This window comes from Nerophis ophidion, linkage group LG08 (assembly GCF_033978795.1).
Source record: "Nerophis ophidion isolate RoL-2023_Sa linkage group LG08, RoL_Noph_v1.0, whole genome shotgun sequence".
Taxonomy (NCBI): Eukaryota; Metazoa; Chordata; class Actinopteri; order Syngnathiformes; family Syngnathidae; genus Nerophis; species Nerophis ophidion.
The window spans coordinates 19,099,064-19,121,283 of NC_084618.1; the positions used below are offsets into that span (position 1 = coordinate 19,099,064).

The following is a 22,220-nucleotide window of genomic DNA, read 5'->3' on the forward strand; positions in this document are numbered from 1 at the left end:
TAGCATCCCAAGCTAACAACGTTATGTCCAGATGTTAAAAGGAGGCAAGGATGCTGCAGCCAACGTCCGAGTTCGGACGTCACACAAGCCGTGTCGGTGATTAAAGAAAGCCCCCAAAAGGCACCGAGAAGGCGGATAAAAACTTACCTGGACGCGCAGGGACGACAATGGTGTCGAGCTTGTGAAGATGTGACAGCTAGCTTAGCCGAGAGGAGCGACGTTAGCCTGATGTGACGGCGCAAAATGTCCCAATATTATGCCAACATGTCCCGCTAAGCAGCGTCATTCGGGGGCTCTTGGAGACAACAGACCCCCGCCGAGAGGAGAGGAGAGGAGAGCCGGGCGGTTTTTGTTCCAAACGTCGCTTTATCTTATGACCTAAATATTAACACTTCGGGGATGGGACTTCGCAGAGCGGCCATTGGCGCCCCTAGTGGCGCAACGGAGAACTGCAGGACCCTTCAACTAAAAAGCCCCAGTTTTGTTAAGTCTCGACAAATGTGGATTTTTAGGGTCCACAAGGACCCTAAATTTGTAAGGTTTTATTCTTTACTATTATTCTTTTTTATTATTCTGAACCTTCGCACCCTAATTTGACCCCCTTAACATGCTTCAAAACTCAACAAATTTTACACACACATTGTCGAGACATGAAACAAAAACCTTTATGTAGGACTGACTTAGACCTACATTTCATAATTTTTGCCTTCTAGGGCAAAAATCAACAAAGTTGGCAAAAACCCCTTCAAAACAAAATGTTCCTAAAAATGCAATTCCTGCCTCTTTGAGCTGTAATTTGACCCCCTTAAAATGCTTCAAAACTCACCAAACTTGGCACACACATCAGGACTGGCGAAAATTGCGATCTAATAAAAAAAAAAAAAAAAAAAATTGCGCTCTAGCACAATTTTGTAATAAAACAGAAAAAACTGCTCCTATGAAGAAAACAGACAAAACTGCTTGTAACTTTGTGTAGGAATGCCGGAAATACATGAAACAAAAACATCTATGTTGGTCTCACTTAGACCTACATTTTAATAATTGACATCCTTCAGCAAAAATCAACAGAAAGTTAAAAATTACCCCTTCAAACTAAAAGTTTGGTAAAAACCCATCACCTTTTTTCAAACTTTATCTCCTCTGAGCTCGTTTGTCGTGTCGGCTTCAAACTCGCACAGGAGAGAGATTGAACCCTTCTAATTAAAAGTTATTCACAGGGTTTTAATTTTATTTGGATTTTACACACGAGTCTCGACAAGTGTCGTTTTTTGTTGTTGTTTTTTTATTTGCAGCAACCACACCCTGCAAAGAAAATGAATGCAAAAAGAGATGTTAGACTTTTTTTTAAATTCTTTTTTATTATTCTTTATTATTATTCCGCACTTTCGCACCCTAATTTGACCCCTTAACATGCTTCAAAACTCAACAAATTTAACACACACATCGGTATGGCAAACCTTCCCAACTTATCAAGCAACCAAACCCCAAATATCCAAATTGCGCGCTAGCGCCCCCTAGGAAGGAAAAAAAAACAGACTGCTTCCGTTAGCAATGTCGTAGAGACATGAAACAACAACCTTTATATAGGACTGACTTAGACCGACATTTGATAATTTTTCCTTCTAGATAAAAAATCAACAGAAAATTGGCAAAAACCCCTTCAAAACAAAATGTTCCTAAAAAAATTATATTTCTGCCTCTTTGAGCTGTAATGTGACCCCCTTAAAATGCTTCAAACCTCACCAAACTTGGCACACACATCAGGACTGGCGAAAATTGCGATCTAATAAAAAAACAAAACAAAACAAAAAACTCAAAATTAGCGCAAATTTGGAATAAAACACGGAAAAAACTGCTCCTGGGAAGAAAACAGACAAAACTGCTTGTAACTTCTGGTAGGAAGGCCAGAAATACATGAAACAAAAACCTCTACGTAGGTCTCACTTAGACCTACATTTTAATAATTGACATCCTTCAGCAAAAATCAACAGGAAGTTAAAAATTACCCCTTCAAACTAAAAATTTTGTAAAACCCCGTCACCTTTTTTCAAACATTATCTCCTCTGAGCTCGTTTGTCATGTTGGCTTCAAACTCGCACAGGAGAGAGATTGAACCCTTCTGATTAAAAGTTATTCACAGGGTTTTAATTTTATTTGGATTTTACACGCAAGTCTAGACAAATTTCTTTTTTGTTGTTGTTTTTTTTAGTTACAGCAACCACACCCTGCAAATAAAATTAATGCAAATGTTTACTTATAAATTTCAACATTAACAAACAAATGAGAAACAATAATCAAAATAGTTCAACAGTATAAAACATTACAAAACATTATAAAAACAGTACAAAAGAGTGCCAGGGGGTTGTAAATTCAAAGTAACAAAAATAGAATAGAAAAAAATATTTATATAATAAACCAGGTGCAAAGCCATAGGCTCATTCAGATTTATTAAATAACTTAAATTTGGAACACAGCATCATCGTTTTCACAGCTTTTTTGTTATTAGAGGCAGAGAGCGTTTTAAAGTAAAGTTCAAAATCTTTTTTAAAGGCACAAAAGACAAGTGGGGTATTGAGAAACTTACATTTATGAATATAAAAATTAGCCAATAGAATAATGAGGTTGCAAAGGTAGAATTCCTTTTAAAATATTTGTCTTGTAATAGTGATTGAGTGTTTTCACAAGTCTAAAACAAGTGGTTAACAGTCTCTGGATGCATGTTACAAAAGGTGCAGGTAACATCAAAGATGTTCGACTTTTACAGGTGCAAGCGGCTTTTACTCGTCACGCCACATTCCAAAGTCGTGAGAATTAATTGCACTATTATTAGTGTGGCGCTCATCTTCTTCTGGAATGTTCTGATTAAAAAGGGAAACTTAAAGATTCAATTCTCGTAATGTATTATTTAGTATGTCACAATAAACCGGGAAGAAAAGTTCCTCTTGGTTGCTGAGTGCGACTTATTTTATAGTTTTGAGACTAAATTGGTGTTTTTGGAGAGGCGGAGCCGACGGTGGCAAGGAGGCGGAGGATGCGAGCGAGAGGCGAGGGGTGCTGGGAGCGACGCCACGACCAAGTTCAGGTGCGCCGATCGCACACCAGGACACAATCAATGTATCTCCTCTCAGTGTATAAAAGGGAGAAGGAGGAGAGATGGGGGAAAGGAGTTGGAGAGCCTGCAGCACTGCACGGAGAGCGGAAGCGACAGAGAGCAGACGACGACGAAGACAGGGGCAACTGAAAAGCGACCGAAGAGCGAGCAGTGGAGGAGGGAGCTGAAAAGCGACCCGACCTACACAAAGGTTTATTTGGAAAAAAAAAATAAACAAGAGTCAAACCTGCCCAAGAATGTCCTTCCTGAGTGGTCCATGGAACCCGCACAGCTACAGTGAAAGTCGTTCACAGTGTTGTTTCAACATTTATTTGGAAAAATATATATTTTTTTATCACAGAAATTTAAATTTCACGAAAGAAAATGTAGTACGTTCAAGATAAAAATGTAAAGCTGATCAATTATTAAACAAAATAGAAAAAAAAGGGAAAACAAAACATTAAAAACAGTGTCAATATTAATACTATTAATAAGTTATTTTAATAAAAAAATGTAATACACTTTTTAATGTATATACACACTGTGTATACATATACACTTACTGTTATTACTTCGGTACTCTTGTCTTGTACTGTATATTGTACAGTATTTTGTATTTCTATAGTGTTTTGTATATTGTACAGGATTGCTTATTATTTTTATTGGATAGTAGTCTGTTAATTTCAATTGTTATTTTTTCCCTTTATTACCTCGTGTTATTTATTTTGCCCCATATTTGTTCCCACTACTGCACCTCAAATTGGAGTCTTTAATCTCGTTATATGCAAATACAATGACAATAAAGTCCATTCTATTCTGTGTGTGTATATATGTATACACACACTTTTTTTTTGCAAAAAAAGGGTATATTTCTTTGCTAAAAAAGTGCATATAATATATATACATACACACTTGAATCAAAATGCGTTTTTGGAATTAATTTTTGGATTAAAATCCTTATTGATATTAGTAATGAAACTGTTGCTTTTAATATTTATATTAATTATATAGTGTTTCCCACAGGTCAGGCATCTATTTGTGGTGGTGCGGTAGAGCGGCGGGGGGGTTAGGGGGGACGAGGCCGCGGCGGCGGCGATGACCAAGAAGAACGCGGAGTTGGAATATAATTACAACACTTTATGTACATATTCATATACATATTTATATAATATTTACGTATTTCTATATGTAGCTACAAGCTTCATTCACAGACAGAGTCCCATTGCTTTTATGAGCGGTCGAGCGGGTCAAAAGCTGGAAAAAAAAAAATTTAAAAATGAAATTTTCATTTGTGGCGGCTGTAATTTTTTCGTGGCGGCCCGCCACAAATAAATGAATGTGTGGGAAACCCTGAATATATTTTATAAATAAAACATTTATAAGTACATATATATATGTATGTATATATATACACACACACAGTATATATATGTTATACATACTGTGTGTGTGTATATATATATATAAATATATATATATATATGTGTGTGTTTTTGATTGATGGATTGAAACTTTTATTAGTAGATTGCACAGTACAGTACATATTCCATACAATTGACCACTAAATGGTAACACCCGAGAAAGTTTTTCAACCTGTTTAAGTCGGAGTCCACGTTAATCAATTTATGGTGTGTGTGTGTGTGTGCAGTCTCTAGAAAAAGCGCTATATAAATATAATACAATTCTATCACCATTTTGGAAAAATCCAACATGACCCACATCAGAACTCAGGCTGCACTAAAAAAAGGAATTGTGTTTAAAAAAATAAAAATAAATCTGTTCCAATTATAAATCAATTCAAGAGTAATTTTTGAGAATCAGTTAAAAGTATATAAATGTTTTTTTTATATATAAAACCAATTATATAGTATGTGTATATATATATATACACACACACATATTGTGTATATATATATATGTATATACACACATATACTGTGTGTGTGTATATATATATATATATATACACACACAGCAGATGTGTATATATATATATATATATATACACACACACAGCAGATGTGTATATATATATATATATACATACACACACACACAGCAGATGTGTGTATATATATATATATATATATATATATATATATATATATATATATACACACACACACACACACACATACTATATTTGGTTTTATTTATAAACCATATTTTATATATAAAAACATTTATATGTACATACATATATACTTTTAAAGGATTCTCAAAAATTAATCTTTAATTGATCCGCCCGATTGTAGCTGAGATAGGCGCCAGCGCCCCCCGTGACCCCGAAAGGGAATAAGCGGTAGAAAATGGATGGATGGATGATTTATATATATTTTAATCACAATTTTTTTTTGGAGCAGCCTGAGTTCTGATGTGGGTCATGTTAGATTTTTTTTACCCAAAATGGCGATAAAATTGTATTATATTTATTTAGCGCTTTTTCTAGAGACTGCAAGCACTGTACATAGCAAAGGTCATGATCTACATATATAACTGTGTGGGTGGAAAAGAGGGTGAAATGTCTTGCTTAAGGACACAACAGCAGCGACTGGAATGGTGGCAGCTGGAATTGAACCTGGAACCCCCAAGTTCCTCCCACCCCCAAAAAAAGGACCCTTCAAACCCACCTATCTTGGTGAAAATCAGAGAATTCTTGACAAACAGGCACACAAAATCCAAATGTTTATTTTCATCAAATGAACTTGCAGCAAAACAAGAATAAGAACAAGATGCCTGATACAAAAAACAAAAACTATACAAAGAGAGAAATTATCGCCTCTTCTGGAAGATATTTCCTCTTCCCATTCCACCACGTCCTCTGCCTCTAGCAGCCACTGAGGGGAGATGTCAACAGCATCATGAGGCACGGCATACAACAGCACTGTACATAGTACAGACATTTGAAATAATACTTTGAATTCTATATTATTTATTTTAATTCTAGGAAATTCTTGGAACGTCTAATAACCCAAAGGTTCCACGCAGGCTGTGTTTTTCTTTAAAACTCTCACTGCTCAACATATAATAATGAATCAAAACCAATGTTATGAATTATTGACGTATTCAAGGCTCCAATTATTTCACATCAAATATTCCACTTTGAAATATTTTGGGGGTGAAAATATTGCATATTTGGTCATCATGAAAAGAGGGTATAAAACATCAAGTAACTTCATACCGACAGACAGAACTGAAGTAGATCTAAAGCAGCACGCCAAAGAGTCACCTGATTAAAGTACAGTGTTTTCTATTTTCAAACATAGTGTGACTGTTCAAAATGTGTGTGTTATGTTACAGTGGCCAAACATAATAAAATATATTTGTTAAATAAAACCTCTGGCTTGTCTTAATGAATACTTAGGCCTAGTACGCTAATGTATTTTAATGTCATTACAATGGTAATTAATGAATACTAAGGCCTACTACACTGCTGTATTTTAATGTCATTATGGTTGTTCTTTATGAATACTAAGGCCTAGTACACTACTGTATTTTAATGTCATTATGGTGGTGCGTAATGAATACTTAAACCTATTACACTACTGTATTTTAATGTCATTACAATGGTAATGAATACTAAGGCCTACAACACTGCTGTATTTTAATGTCATTATGGTTGTTCTTTATGAATACTAAGGCCTAGTACACTACTGTATTTTAATGTCATTATGGTGGTGCTTAATGAATACTTAGGCCTACTACACTACTGTGTTTTAATGTCATTACAATGGTACTTAATGAATACTAAGGCCTACTACACTACGATATTTCAAAGTTGTCATGATGGTGGTACTTAATGAATACTTAAGACGTAATACGCTACTATATTTTAATGTTGTCATGATGGGGGTACTTAATGAATACTTAGACGTAGTACGCTACCATATTTTAATGTTGTCATGATGGTGGTACTGAATGAATACTTAGACGTAGTACGCTACTATATTTTATTGTTGTCATGATGGTGGTACTTAATGAATACTTAGACGTAGTACGCTACTATATTTTAATGTTGTCATGATGGTGGTACTGGGACGGCCAAGTTTTTTCTGAGGTGGAACTTGGTGAGAGGAACTGATCTAGAGATTTTATAGTTAAAAACAAACAACAAATGACCCGGGGACCTAACTTGAAAGGCGCACTAAGGGTTAAAAATTGTTTTTTTACATATTGTATCGGTTTGACAAATAAGTGTCAAAATGGGCCCTGAAAGCCTTATTTTTGCAGTGTAAAAAGTTTGGACAGCCATGTTATTACACAAGCATGACTAGATAATGAAACGGAAGGAGGTTCGACGGCGACTCACCTTGCGCTTTGAGAATGGCCGCCTTGCCTCTGCCGGCACCAGAACCTTGGTTCTTGTTCTTCATGCTCTTCAACATGGGAGCGTTCTTCAACATGTCGGGTAGTATCAGGAAGCGGATCTTGCTACCGCGGATGTACACCTGCTCCAGCTGAGCCACGCGCCCGTCACGGTAGGTGACGGTGATGTTGGACATCTGCGGAGCACATCCAGAGTCAAGGAGTTGTGTACCTTGAAGGCACACATATTGTGTGTGTGTGTGTGGATGTGTGTGTGTGTAACCACAGATCTTGTTTTTGTCTCATCCTTCACTTTAAGCGTGAGTGAAGAATTCACTGCCCACCTGGTATGTCCTAAAGAGATGATGCAGTATTATCTGCTCACAGATGCTACCTGGTGGTTGTTTGAGCACACTGCGGCTAGCGCTGGGTAGCCCCCCTCCTTAATTATTCAGTCACAGGCAGGATTCTCACAGTAATGAAGCAGAAACACTGCAGCCTCCCACAGATAGACATGAGTCAATCGAGCCTGCTGTTTTATGTCCAAATTTGCAGCCGATTTATAAGAAAGTGTTGTGGCTTTTTCCCCCCTAAGAACATCAAATCAACTTGTGATTTTAGAAATGTCCCGGGTTCCCCTTCATGTACAGGCATTTTGATTGCCGACACACCTTGAAAAATAAGGTTGTTTTAACTTGAAAACAAATTAAAGTAATATATTGTAGCCTCCAGAAGAAATCACAAAATCTGACGCTCTTTTTAACTTTTATAACCAATCCTACGGTAACAAGGGGCATTCTTCAAAAGGTTTTACCTCCCGTGGAAACATTTTCGTCTTCACCGGACGCACAACAACACTTCCTCATTCTCGGCCAATCACCTTTCAGGCATGGACGTAGTGTTTGTGATCATGAGAAAAACTGACATCATATCCAAAAACACACGAACATAAAACATTAACATTAGCTGGTCGTTACAGCATGCATTGATACACATCCATCCATTTCTACCGCTTTCCCTTTTGGAGTCGCTGGGGCCTACCACAGCTGCATTCAGGCGGAAAGCAGGGTACACCCCGGACAAGTCGCCACCTCATCGCCGGGCCAACACAGATAGACAAACAGCATTCACACACTAGGGCCAATTTAGTGTTGCCAATCAACCTATCCCCAGGTGCATGTTTTTGGAGGTGGGAGGAAGCCGGAGTACCCGGAGGGAACCTACGCAGTCACGGGGAGAACATGCAAACTCCACACAGAAAGATCCCGAGCCCGGGATTGAACTGAGGACTACTCGAGACCTTCGTATTGTGAGGCACATGCACTAACCCCTGTGACACCATGCTTCCCATAATATATTATTATTTGCGCACAAACTTAGCCACCGAAAAAAAGACTGTGATCACCAAACACCACACTACCAAAACCGGAAATAAACAAAACGCACACAATTGTTTGGAGTGTTGTCAGCATGTCTGTGATGTGGATGTGATTTGTATATACAGTACAGGCCAAAAGTTTGGACACACCTTCTATTCATTCAACATCTTTTCTTTATTTTCATGATTATTTACATTGTAGTTTGTTACTGAAGGCATCAAAACCATGTATGTACACATGTGGAGTTATCTACCTAACAAAAAAAGGTGAATAACTGAAAACATTTTATTCCTCCAGTTTCTTCTAAATAGCCACCCTTTGCTCTGATTACTGCTTTGCACACTCTTGGTATTTGCTCTATGAGCTCCCACCTGTGAAGTGAAAACCATGTCAGGTGACTACCTCTTGAAACTCATCGAGAGAATGCTAAGAGTGCGCGAAAAAATAATCAGAGCAAAGGGTGGCTACTTTGAAGAAACTAGAATATAAAACTTTTTTTCATTTATTTGTCCTTTTTTGTTAAGTACGTAACTCCACATGTGTTCATTCATAGTTTAGTTCCGGTCGGACGTTTTTTAGAGGACAAATTTCCCAATGTTCTTATTGCACTAGTGAGCCACGGATGAGGAGATGCTGATTCCGTTGTTAATTAAAGTCTGAATCTCATTAAAACAGTTAGCTCCATCTTTTTGAGACTTATTCCACTCCCGTCCTTGCACGCTACACCGCTGCAACAAAGAGGATGGCGAAAAGACCCTGCTGAAGGTGAGCCACATATAGCGGTATAGCTCGGTTGGTAAATCGGCCGTGCCAGCAACTTGAAGGTTGCAGGTTCGATCCCCGCTTGCACCATCCTAGTCACTGCCGTTGTAATCTAAGTAATCACCCAACTCTTGTGTTTAAATGCTGTTGCTATAGTTATTATCAATTGTGCTGAAGTTCTACTTTTGCATCCGTGCAAAGACACAACTTGTGGTCTTGCTTTGCGAGTTTTCTCTTGTCAGCAGGTTGGTCCCAGACCCTGCCTGCTGACAGCCTGGGAGTACCCCGGCGCGGACAGATCAGAGACAGGGCAAAATCACCATTGTCAGCACATTTCCATTCTGAATAATCATGTGTTGTGTCTACTTGCAGCCTCAGTGATGCGGCATAGCTCGGTTGGTAGATCGGCCGTGCCAGCAACTTGAAGGTTGCAGGTTCGATCCCCGCTTGCACCATCCTAGTCACTGCCGTTGTGTCCTTGGGCAAGACACTTTACAAACCTGCTCCCAGTCCCACCCACACTGGTTTAAAATGTAACTTAGATATTGGGTTTCACAATGTAAAGCGCTTTGAGTCACTCGAGAAAAGCGCTATATAAATATAATTAACTTCACGTAAATAAAACCGCCCATAAAACGGCGCAATCTAAAGAGAGTGTCAGAAAGTGGCTTGAAGATGATCTGTAAAACATCATCTATGCAACATTTTGACCAAACCACCATTACATGTTATGTAAACAACAGGGAAGTGTTTTCAATTTAGAAAAAATATAAATATGACCACTATAATGCGCCTGTTAGAATAATGATGTATAAGTAATCACCCAACTCTTGTGTTTAAATGCTGTTGCTATAGTTATTATCAATTGTGCTGAAGTTCTACTTTTGCATCCGTGCAAAGACACAACTTGTGGTCTTGCTTTGCGAGTTTTCTCTTGTCAGCAGGTTGGTCCCAGACCCTGCCTGCTGACAGCCTGGGACGGACATCGAGTACCCCGGCGCGGACAGATCAGAGACAGGGCAAAATCACCATTGTCAGCACATTTCCATTCTGAATAATCATGTGTTGTGTCTACTTGCAGCCTCAGTGATGCGGCATAGCTCGGTTGGTAGAGCGGCCGTGCCAGCAACTGGAGGGTTGCAGGTTCGATTCCCGCTTCCGCCATCCTAGTCACTGCCGTTGTGTCCTTGGGCAAGACACTTTACCCACCTGCTCCCAGTGCCACCCACACTGGTTTAAATGTAACATAGAAATTGGGTTTCTCTATGTAAAGCGCTTTGAGTCACTAGAGAAAAGCGCTATATAAATATAATTCACTTCACTTCACTTAACCAGGGACCCCCCAAATAAATAGAGCAGCATGTGGGACTGTACTTTAGAGCATAGGGAGAAACTTTAACTGAGTGTACAGCCCAATACGTCTCTCCTAAGGGTGTAACGGTACACAAAAATTTCGGTTCAGTACGTACCTCGGTTTAAGTCACGGTTCGGTTCATTTTCTGAACAGTAAGAAAACAAAATATACATTTTTTGGTTATTTATTTACCAAATTTGTAAACAATGGCATAACATACATATACACACAGGGTCCACTGCCAAGGTTAATGTGGTCAAGATATATAAAATAAAAACTAAATAAGATAAGGCTCGGAATGGATTCTCAACAAAACCTTTCTACATATAAAGTGATTTTTTGATTGATTGAGACTTATTAGTAGATTGCACAATACAGAACATATTCCCTACAATTGACCACTGAATGCAAACACCCCTATAAGTGTTTCAACTTGTTTAAATAGGGGTCCACGTTCATCAACACCTCCACTCCCCTAGCCTGGCTAACTTGGCAGTAAGATTTATGGGTTTATTGTTCCTCCACCACAGAAGTGGGTCAAAATCTAATTTTTAATGCAATACAGCAACCCCCTGCGACCCCGAACGGGACAACCGGTAGAAAGTGGATGGATGGACGGATGGTCTTAAATCTGCTGCTATAAAAATATTTGTTATTGCTTCAGCACTGCCTGACTCGCAGAGGAGAGGCTGCTTAAATGCGGTGGTGACGCTTCAAAGGAGTTAGCATGTTTGACGTGTTGGCAGAAGCGGACCGTACTGCTGCTGAACAATGTCGGCAAACCTCCGTCCTCCATTGTTGTATCGCACCGCGCAGCCAAAGTGTTCCCAAACGGGAGATGTTAACAAGGCAGGAGGGTCTTCCAGCTCTGGCTTTTGCATGTTGTCCTAGCCTGGTCGCTGCTAGCCTGCCTGTGTTGTGCCTCGCTCTGCATTGTTTACACAACGTGCGGTGCACTACCTAATATGTCCGTGTGGAAACTCGTTCGGTACACCTCCGAACCGAAACGGTTCAATACAAATACACGTACCGTTACACCCTAAGTCTCTCCTCATGAGCCAAATTGAACTCTGTCCATGCCTGATTTATTCTTCTTGTCTTGTGTAGTATAGTTTGGTGTTTGAACCTGACAGCGCCCTATAATACGATGCGCTTTTTGTATGAAAAAAAACCTGGGCAGTGTGCCTTATAATCCGGTGTCTCATCAGTGACGTCTTCCACAATTGAACGGGAAAACTGTGATACGGACCGACTCCTGTCCTTGTAGACGGGGTGGCATCTGTAAAGCTGACGTTTACAGTTGAGTTTAAAGTTAAAGCACTTTTGTACAAAACACATGGATGATTACGGAGTGCAAGTTCACCAATTTAAAATGGCCACGAAAAGAAATAGGGATTGATTTTACAAAAGTAAAATTAAACTGCACTTTTTAAAATTAGTGCAACAATTGGACATTTTTAGGTGGATTTATTGCACACGGTGTAATTATTTATGCATAATTTGAACAAATAAAACGTGTACCCTTCAGCGAGTGATGGGCACATTTTATATATTCAAAATGGACATGATTACAGTTGGTACAAAATGCGGCTGCTAGACTTTTGACAAGAACAAGAAAGTTTGATCACATTACGCCTGTACTGGCTCACCTGCACTGGCTTCCTGTGCACTTAAGATGTGACTTTAAGGTTTTACTACTTACGTATAAAATACTACACGGTCTAGCTCCATCCTATCTTGCCGATTGTATTGTACCATATGTCCCGGCAAGAAATCTGCGTTCAAAGGACTCCGGCTTATTAGTGATTCCCAAAGCCCCAAAAAAGTCTGCGGGCTATAGAGCGTTTTCATTTCGCGCTCCAATACTCTGGAATGCCCTCCCAGTAAAAGTTCGAGATGCCACCTCAGTAGAAACATTTAAGTCTGACCTTAAAACTCATTTGTATACTCTAGCCTTTAAATAGACTCCCTTTTTAGACCAGTTGATCTGCCGTTTATTTTCTTTTTCTCCTATGTCCCACTCTCCCTTGTGGAGGGGGTCCGGTCCCATCCGGTCGCCATGTACTGCTCGCCTGTGTATCGGCTGGGGACATCTCTGTGCTGCTGATCCGCCTCCGCTTGGGATGTTTTCCTGCTGGCTCCGCTGTGAACGGGACTCTCGCTGCTGTGTTGGATCCGCTTTGGACTGGACTCTTGCGACTGTGTTGGATCCATTATGGATTGAACTTTCACAATATCATGTTAGACCCGCTCGACATCCATTGCTTTCCTCCTCTCCAAGGTTCTCATAGTCATCATTGTCACCGACGTCCCACTGGGTGTGAGTTTTCCTTGCCCTTATGTGGGCCTACCGAGGATGTCGTAGTGGTTTGTGCAGCCCTTTGAGACACTAGTGATTTAGGGCTATATAAGTAAACATTGATTGATTGATGATTGATTATTGTTTGCGCATGAAAATGTGTCGGTGCCTATGATAAAGGCCATCGGGTCTCGTTACCTGGCAGTTCATGTTGTCCTCGGCCTCGATCAGCTTGCCCCTGTAAACTTCTCCGGTGTTGGTCTCACACGTCACAATGTGTCCCTCTGCCTCGTGCAGCACTTTGATGGGCACGCCGATCGACATTTTCCGGTGGTCTCCTACAAAAAAAAAAAAAAAAATGGAACCCCTATTTTGTCAGGTGCATGAATCACAGGAACTGATGTGGAAAATGCACCTATACAAGTTTGTGGATACATTGCGCAATGCATTGTAGGTCTTGCTCGCGTCTGAATAAATTAAGTCTATGCTTGCACAAACATGAGACTGAAACGCGATAGGTTCATTTAGCTCGTAAAAACGTGAATTAGAGCAATCAACACACAACTTAGAGAAGGGCTCTCAGGCACGCGGCCCGCGAGATGTTGTTTTGTGGTCCCTACCTTAATATGAAAGTTTAATGATAGTGTGGCCCGCAAGTTTTATATGAATGGCGCTTGACCGCGTGGTGTTATTTGGCTCCAAAATGGCTCTTTCAACGTTCTGGGTTGCCTACCCCTACATTAGTGGAAAAGCGGTAAATGAGTGAAAGCGACAGAGACGTTGCCATGGATTGATTAACATGGACCCCGACTTAAAAGCCTACTGAAACCCACTAATACCCACCACGCAGTCTGATAGTTTATATATCCATGATGAAATATTAACATTGCAACACATGCCAATACGGCCTTTTTAGTTAACTAAATTGCAATTTTAAACTTCCCGGAATTTTTTTCTTCATAACGTCAAGAACCAAACATGTCGTCACGGGCTGTTATGAATATGAGCGCTGCGCACACACACAGCTAAAAGTTGTCTGCTTTAACGGCATAATTACACAGTATTTTGGACCTCTGTGTTGTTGAATCTTTTGAAATTTGTTCAATTAATATTGGAGAAGTCAAAGAAAGACGGAATTGGGAAGCTTTAGCCTTTAGCTACACAAACACACGGTGATTCCTTGTTTAAAATTCACGGAGGTGAAACATTAGTATGGATCACAGCGAACATGGATCCCGACTACATGTCAACCAGCAGGTTTCGGTGAGATAATTGTGGTTAAAAAGTCGCCTCTTACGGATATCAGCTGAGTGTGTGCCTCCCGCACAGCTGCCGTCGACTTCCCCGAGACACTGCGCGTCAACACCCAGCCGTGGACGTACACTTCCGACTATCAGGTACTGTTAAACTCACTAAAACACTAGCAACATAATAGAAAAATAAGGGATTTCCCAGATTTATCCTAGTAAATGTCTCTAAAAACATTAATCTGTCTCAATGCAACGCGATTGCAATCACGTTTTTTTTTTTTACTTTTTTTTTGTAGTCCGTCGCTATCAATATCCCCAAACACAAATCTTTCATCCTCGCTCAAATTAATGGGGAAATTGTCGTTTTCTCGGTCCGAATAGCTGTTTTTGTTGGGAGGCTCCCATTAAAATCAATGTGAATATATGAGGAGCCATCAACATGTGACGTCATCGTCTGCGACTTTCGGTAAAGGCAAGGCTTTTCTATTAGCAACTAAAAGTTGCGAACTTTATCGTCGATGTTCTCTACTAAATCCGTTCAGCAAAAATATGGCGATAACGCAAAATGATCAAGTATGACACACAGAATGGACCTGCTATCCCTGTTTAAATAAAAAAAATCTCATTTCAGTAGGCCTTTAAACAGGTTGAAAAACTTATTCGGGTGTTACCATTTCGTGGTCAATTGTACGGAATAAGTACTGAACTGTTCAATCAATCAATCAATGGAGACGAGGGTTTTCGTACGTGCCTGGCTGCAGTCACACCGCAAAATGTTCCAAAAACCTGCCTAGGTCCGAGTGCCGCAAGTCCCGCCGCCGCCTGGGATGCCCAATAAGTACAAATCGCGGCCAGCAAAGTCCCACGGGAAGGCAGGGGGAAAAGTGAGAATATTTGGCAAAAGTCCCTAAAATGTTCTAAAGTGCCACAAGTCCCGGCCGGGATGCCCAACATGTCCAATACATGCCCACCGCCACCCGGGAGGAGCTCAAAGTAAAGCCGCTGCTCCTCCACATGAGCCAGATGAGGTGGGTTCAGGCATTTGGTCAGGATGCCACCCAATATGAGGCCATGGGGAAGACCCAGGACATGTTGGGGAGACTATGCTGGCCTGGGAACGCCTCAGGATCCCCCGGGCGGAGCTTGATGAAGTAACTGCGGAGAGGGAAGTCTGGGTTTATCTGCTTAGGCTGCTGCCCCCGCGACCCCACCTCGGATATGCGGAAGAAGATGAATAAATTTGTATTTGCTCTAGTTTTCTATTTTTTACATGATTTGCGAAAGACAATATTTGCTAAACCTGATGGATGTTGGAAATTGTTGAAAGCGCCTTGGTTTTGATGTACATTGTTCAAGTAAAAAAAAATAAATAAAAAGATACAGTTAGCCACTAGCTAGCGGGTAGCCACTTAAGAAACAACCAGCGAGCAACGAGGCCAAATCGATTACACTAAACTAAAATCAACTAAATTTGATTTTATTTAATCACGACTTAGAACTGAAAAGCATATTTTATAGCGAAAATGATGACGCCGAACGCAAGAGCTAACATGGACGCCATGCTGGAGGAAAGAATGAATTAACAGTCGCTCTTTAACAGGCTAAAAACAAATAAATGGAATTATTTGGGAACATAATTACTCATTTTTGTTTCTCTTACCTGTGTGACTAATACAGCTAACAAAAATAGAATAGTTTTTTGCTTAAAAAAGAACCAACGTGTTCTTGTCGTTCTTCAGTCTTTTTTGGAGCCTTTTTTCCCCGTCTACCCACAATGCAATGGGGCAAGAGTTTAAAGGTAACACATCCGGTCTAGCTGCGCGTTTATTACAATGTTTTATTTTTTTTTACGTTTTTTTTTTTACATTACATGAATTAACACAAATACATACATTCTTACCATATCATTTAAAATGGCTAAATGTGTTCTTTAATATCTGTTAGGTGACATTCCATACCAGCAGAGGGCAGTGTTGACTCTTGCCGGTATTGTGTTTACAACAGTATTTCCGGCCACTTTCTCTAAAGTTTACTTTACGTTACGGTAAAAAAAATAAATAACTTAGCACATGACTAAATTGAACGTAAGTACTAGGTGATCACGGTATTTATATTTTGTTTTTGCAACTCGGTTAATATTATAAAAAATAAAGTCAGAATTGAACAAATAAATATAATATATGCCTGTCAAAGATCCTCTCCGCATTAGATGAGCGCTCTGCTGTTTTTAATGATCTACATCACGGGTCACCAAAGCGGTGCCCGCGGGCACCAGGTAGCCCGCTAGGACCAGATGAGTCGCCCGCTGGCCTGTTCTAAAAATAGCTTAAATAGTAGCTGTGGAGACGAATTGATTAACGTGGACCCCGACTTAAACAAGTTGAAAAACTTATTCGGGTGTTACCATTTAGTGGTACGGAATATGTACTGAACTGTGCAATCTACTAATAAAAGTTTCAATCAATCAATCAAAGACAGGGAGGCAGGGCTCAAGATGGCGGCGAGGAAGCAGGGATGGTGAGCGAGCGGCGAGGAGGCGGCGTGCCGGGAGCGACGCCACAAACAAGATCAGGCGTGTGGATCGCGCACCTGTACACGTTTAACGTATCTCCTTTCGCTGTATAAAAGTGGAGAAAGAGGAAAGAATGGGGCTTGTGATGGTGCGGAGTGAGAAAAACACACAACGACGGAGACGGAGACAAGAAGAGGCGGACTGAAGTACATGCTGCTGAAAAGCAGACGGCGGAGCGAGCAGCAGAGGGAGACGGGAGACGCAGCGGAAGAGCAACCCGACCGCAGACAAGCTTGTGTGGGAAAATAAAGCAAGTCAAACCTGCTCGAAGTCATGTCCTTCCTTGGTGGTCCTTGGAACCCGCAAGACGACGGCGTGAGTCCGTCACAGCAGCACTTACCAGTGAGCTGCCTCTATTTTTTAAAATGTTATCTATTTACTAGCAAGCTGGTCTCGCTTTGCTCGACATTTTTAATTCTAAGAGAGACAAAACTCAAATAGAATTTGAAAATCCAAGAAAATATTTTAAAGACTTGGTCTTCACTTGTTTATATAAATTCATTTATTTTTATACTTTGCTTCTTAGAACTTTCCGAAAGAAATTTGAGGATTTTTAAACACATACACCTTTTTACCTTTTAAATTCCTTCCTCTTCTTTCCTGACAATTTAAATAAATGTTCAAGTATATTTTTTTTATTGTAAAGAATAATAAATACATTTTAATTTAATTTAATTTAATTTAATATTTTTAAGGACCTACTGCAGCAATGGTCTATAATTAAGGTTAATCAAAGATCCTCAATATAACAGGAGCGCTGTGTTGTTTTTAAGGAGTTACTGAAAATACATTTTCGGCAAAGATCCTCGATATGACGGACAGGCTCTGCTGTTAAATTGCGGACTTTCTGGGGGGGGGGGGGGGGAATCCTAGTCAAAGTTCCTCTCCGCATGACAGGAGCGCTCAGCTGTGTTTAAGGACCTTCTGGAAATGTGTTTTCGTCAAAGATCCTCAGCAAGACAGAAGTGCTCAGCTGTTTTGGAGGATGCACTGGGAAAAAATAATAATTAAAGCTCTACTGTAGGGGGAAATGCTAGTCAAAGATCCTCTATGTATGACAGGAGCGCTCAGCTGTGTTTAAGGACATTTTGGAAATGTCTTTTTGTCAAAGATCCTCAACGAGAAAGAAGTGCTTAGCTGTTTAGGAGGATGTGGTGGGGAAAAAAATGATCAAAGCCCTACTGTGGAGGAAATGCTAGTCAAAGATCCTTCATTTGACAGGAAGACTGCTGTTTTTATGGACCTTCTGTAAATGGCTTTTCGTCAAAGATCCTCAGAAAGACAGAAGTGTTCAGCTGTTTAGGAGGATGTGGTGGGTAAAAGAAATATTAAAGCCCTACTGTGGGGAAAATGCTAGTCAAAGATCCTTAATTTGACAGGAAGACTGCTGTTTTTAAAGACGTACTGCAGCAATGGTCTATGATTAACGCTCATCAAAGATCCTCAATATAACAGGAGCGCTGTGTTGTGTTTAAGGAGCTACTAAAAATCAATTTTCGGCAAAGATCCTCGATATGACGGACAGGCTCTGCCGTTTTTCTGGCGGGAGGAAAAAAAATCCATGTCAAAGATCCTCTCCGTATGACAGGAGTGCTCAGCTGTGTTTAAAGACCTTCTGGAAATGTTTTTTCATCAAAGATCCTTAACAAGACAGAAGTGCTCAGCTGTTTTGGAGGATGCACTGGAACCCTACTGTGGGGGAAATGCTAGTCAAAGATCCTTTCTGTATGACAGGAGCGGTCAACTGCATTTAAGGACCTTACGTAAAAGTCTTTTCGCCAAAGATCCTCGGCAAGAAAAAAGTGCTTAGCTGTTTTGGAGGATGTACTAGCCCTACTGTGGAGGAAATGCTAGTCAAAGATCCTTAATTTGACAGAAAAACTGATGTTTTTAAGGACCGATAGTGCTGTTTTTAGGCAGTTACAGGGGTAGGAAAAATCCCAGTCAAAGATCATCTATATGAGTGGAGTGCTCAGCTGTGTTTCATTTTTTTTTTTTGGTCAAAGATCTTCGAGCTTTGCTGTTTTTTGAGGAACTACGGTACTACCCAAAGATCCTTTCTATGACAGAGTGCTTTTGAGAATCTACAACAAAATGTTTTGAACTGAACTTTCCTGATGTCGTTCATGATTCAGGTTGGGCCTTTTCACTGGCTATCTGTTAGCATGCTAACTTTAGCATTTTGCAGCAATTTTGGGGCTGTACACCTCAGAGTCATAAAACTTGGTACGTGACACATGCTAACATTAGCATGCTAACTCTTTTTAGTTAGTTTTTCAGCCTTACACTTCAGTCATATAACTTGGTACTTAACACATGCTAACATTAGCATGCTAACTCTTTTTAGTTTTTCAGTCTTACACTTCAGTCATATAACTTGGTACTTGACACATACTAACATTAGCATGCTAACTTTTTTTAGTTAGTTTTTCAGCCGTACACTTCAGTCATATAACTTGGTACTTGACACATGCTAACATTAGCGTGCTAACTTTTTTTAGTTAGTTTTTCAGCCGTACACTTCAGTCATATAACTTTGTACTTGACACATGCTAAAATTAGCATGCTAACTTTTTTTAGTTAGTTTTTCAGCAGTACACTTCAGTCATATAACTTGGTTCTTGACACATGCTAACATTAGCATGCTAACTTTTTTTAGTTAGTTTTTCAGCTGTACACTTCAGTCATATAACTTAGTACTTGACACATGCTAACATTAGCATGCTAACTTTTTAAACTGGTTTTGTAGCCGTACACCTTGGTACGTGACACATACTAACATAAGCATGCTAAAAAAATGTAAGCTAATTTTCTGCCGTACACCTCAGAGTCATATAACTTGGTACGTGACACATGCTAACATTAGCATGCTAACCTCTTAAGCAAATTTTACAGCCGTACACTTTGGAGTCATATAACTTGGTATGTAACACATGCTAACGTTAGCATGTTAATATTTTTTAGCTAATTATGCTGTAGTACACCTCAGAGTCAGGTAACTTGGTGCGTGACCCATGCTAATATTAGCATGCTAACTCGTTTAGCTTCTTTTGCAGCCATGTGCCTCAGAATCGTGTAATTTGGTACTCGACACATGCTAACTTATTTGACTCTAATTGCAACCTTGACACATGCTAACATTAGCATGCTAACTTTGTTAGCTAATTTGACAGATGTCAGTCATATAACTTGCTACGTGTCACATGCTAGCATTAGCATGCTAACCTTTTAAGTTAGTTTTGCAGCCGTGCACCTCACAATCATATATAACTTGGTACTTGACACATGCTAACTGTTAACTTGCTAGCTTATTCAACTAATATTGCAACCTCGACACATGCTAACTATGTTAGCTAATTTTACAGATGTCAGTCACATAACTGGGTACGTGAAACATGCTAACATTAGCCTGCTAACCTTTTAGGCTAGTTTCGCAGCCATACAACTTGGTACTCAACACATGCTAACTGTTAACATGCTAACTTATTTAACTAATATTGCAACCTTGACACATGCTAACATTTGCATATTAACTTAGTGAGCTGATTTTACATACGTCCACCTCAGTCAAAACTTGGTACGTGTCACATGTTAACATTAGCATGCTAAACTTTTAATTTTGTAGCCGTACACCTCAGAATCGTATATAACTTGGTACTCGACACATGCTAACTGTTAAAATGCTAACTTGTTTAACTACTATTGTAACTTTGACACATGCTAACATTAGCATGCTCACTTTGTTAGCTAATTTGACAGATGTCAGTCATATAACTTGGTAAGTGTTACAAGCTAACATTAGCATGCTAACTCTTTTAGCTACTTTTGCAGCTGTATACCTAAAATCGTATAACTTGGTACTCGACACATGCTAACTGCTAACATGCTAACTTTTTTTAGGGCGGTATAGTTAGGTTGGTAAAGTGGCCGTGCCAGCAACTTGAGGGTTGCAGGTTCGATTCCCGCTTCCGCCATCCTAGTCACTGCCGTTGGTTCCTTGAGCAAGACACTTTACACACCTGTTCCCAGTGCCCCCAAACTGGTTTAAATGTTACATAAATAATGGGTTACACTATGTAAAGTGCTTTGAGTCACTAGAGAAAAGCGCTATATAAATATAATTCACTTCACTTCACTTATTTAACTAATATTGCAACCGTGACACATGCTAACTGTTTAATGCTAACTTGTTTAACTAATATTGCAATTTTGACACATGCCAACATTAGCATGCTAACTTTGTTGGTTAATTTTACAGATGTCAGTCATATAACTTGGTACGTGTCACATGCTAACATTAGCATGCTAACTCTTTTAGCTACTTTTTCGCAGCCGTAGACCTCAGAATCGTACATAACTCAGTACTCGACGCATACTAACTGTTAAAATGCTAACTTATTTAACTAATACAGCAACTTTGACCCATGCTAACATTAGCATGCTAACTCCATGAGCCACTTTTACAGATGTCCACCTTAGTCAAATAACTTGGTACGTGTCACATATTAACATTAGCATGCTAACCTTTTAATTTTGCAGCTGTACACCTCAGAATCGTATATAACTTGGTACTCGACACATGCTAACTGTTAAAATGCTAACTTGTTTAACTAATATTGTATCTTTGACACATGCTAACATTAGCATACTCACTTTGTTAGATAATTTGACAAATGTCAGTCATATAACTTGGTACGTGTCACATATTAACATTAGCATGCTAACTCTTTTAGCTACTTTTGCAGCTGTATACCTAAAATCGTATAACTTGGTACTCGACACATGCTAACTGTTAAAATGCTAACTTATTTAACTAATATTGCAACCGTGACACATGCTACCATAAGCATGCTAACTTTGTTAGCTAATTTGACGGATGTAATCATATACTTTGGTATGTGTCACATGTTGTTTAAATGCTAACTTGTTCAACTAATTTTGCAGTTTTGACACATGCCAATGTTAGCATGCTAACTTTGTTGGTTAATTTTACAGATGTCAGTCATATAACTTGGTACGTGTCACATACTAACATTAGCATGCTAACTCTTTTACCTACTTTTTCGCAGCTTTAGACCTCAAAATCGTACATAACTTGGTATTAGACACTAACTGTTAAAATGCTAACTTATTTCACTAATATTGCAACGTTGACACATGCTAACATTAGCATGCCAACTTAGTGGGCTGATTTTACAGACATCCACC

General features: G+C 39.5%; 2 protein-coding genes across 3 annotated transcripts in view; both read right to left on the reverse strand.

The window, feature by feature from the left end:
• LOC133557473 (calcium/calmodulin-dependent protein kinase kinase 2) overlaps positions 1 to 429 on the reverse strand; it is a 55,954-nt gene extending 55,525 nt beyond the window's left edge. For both annotated transcript variants that reach the window (XM_061907948.1, XM_061907947.1), the window contains exon 1: positions 148 to 429. The gene's annotated coding sequence lies outside the window, so the exon portion shown is untranslated. The remainder of the gene's footprint in view (positions 1 to 147) is intronic.
• Positions 430 to 5,763: 5,334 nt separating this feature from the next.
• snrpd3l (small nuclear ribonucleoprotein D3 polypeptide, like) lies at positions 5,764 to 16,237 on the reverse strand. Its single transcript, XM_061907949.1, has 4 exons — positions 16,101 to 16,237; positions 13,389 to 13,528; positions 7,401 to 7,593; positions 5,764 to 5,928 (listed from the first exon to the last, which is right to left on the reverse strand). Exons 2-4 carry the CDS (start codon positions 13,512 to 13,514, stop codon positions 5,864 to 5,866), a joined length of 384 nt encoding a protein of 127 aa, XP_061763933.1. The 5' UTR covers positions 13,515 to 13,528; positions 16,101 to 16,237; the 3' UTR covers positions 5,764 to 5,863.
• Positions 16,238 to 22,220: the final 5,983 nt, after the last annotated feature.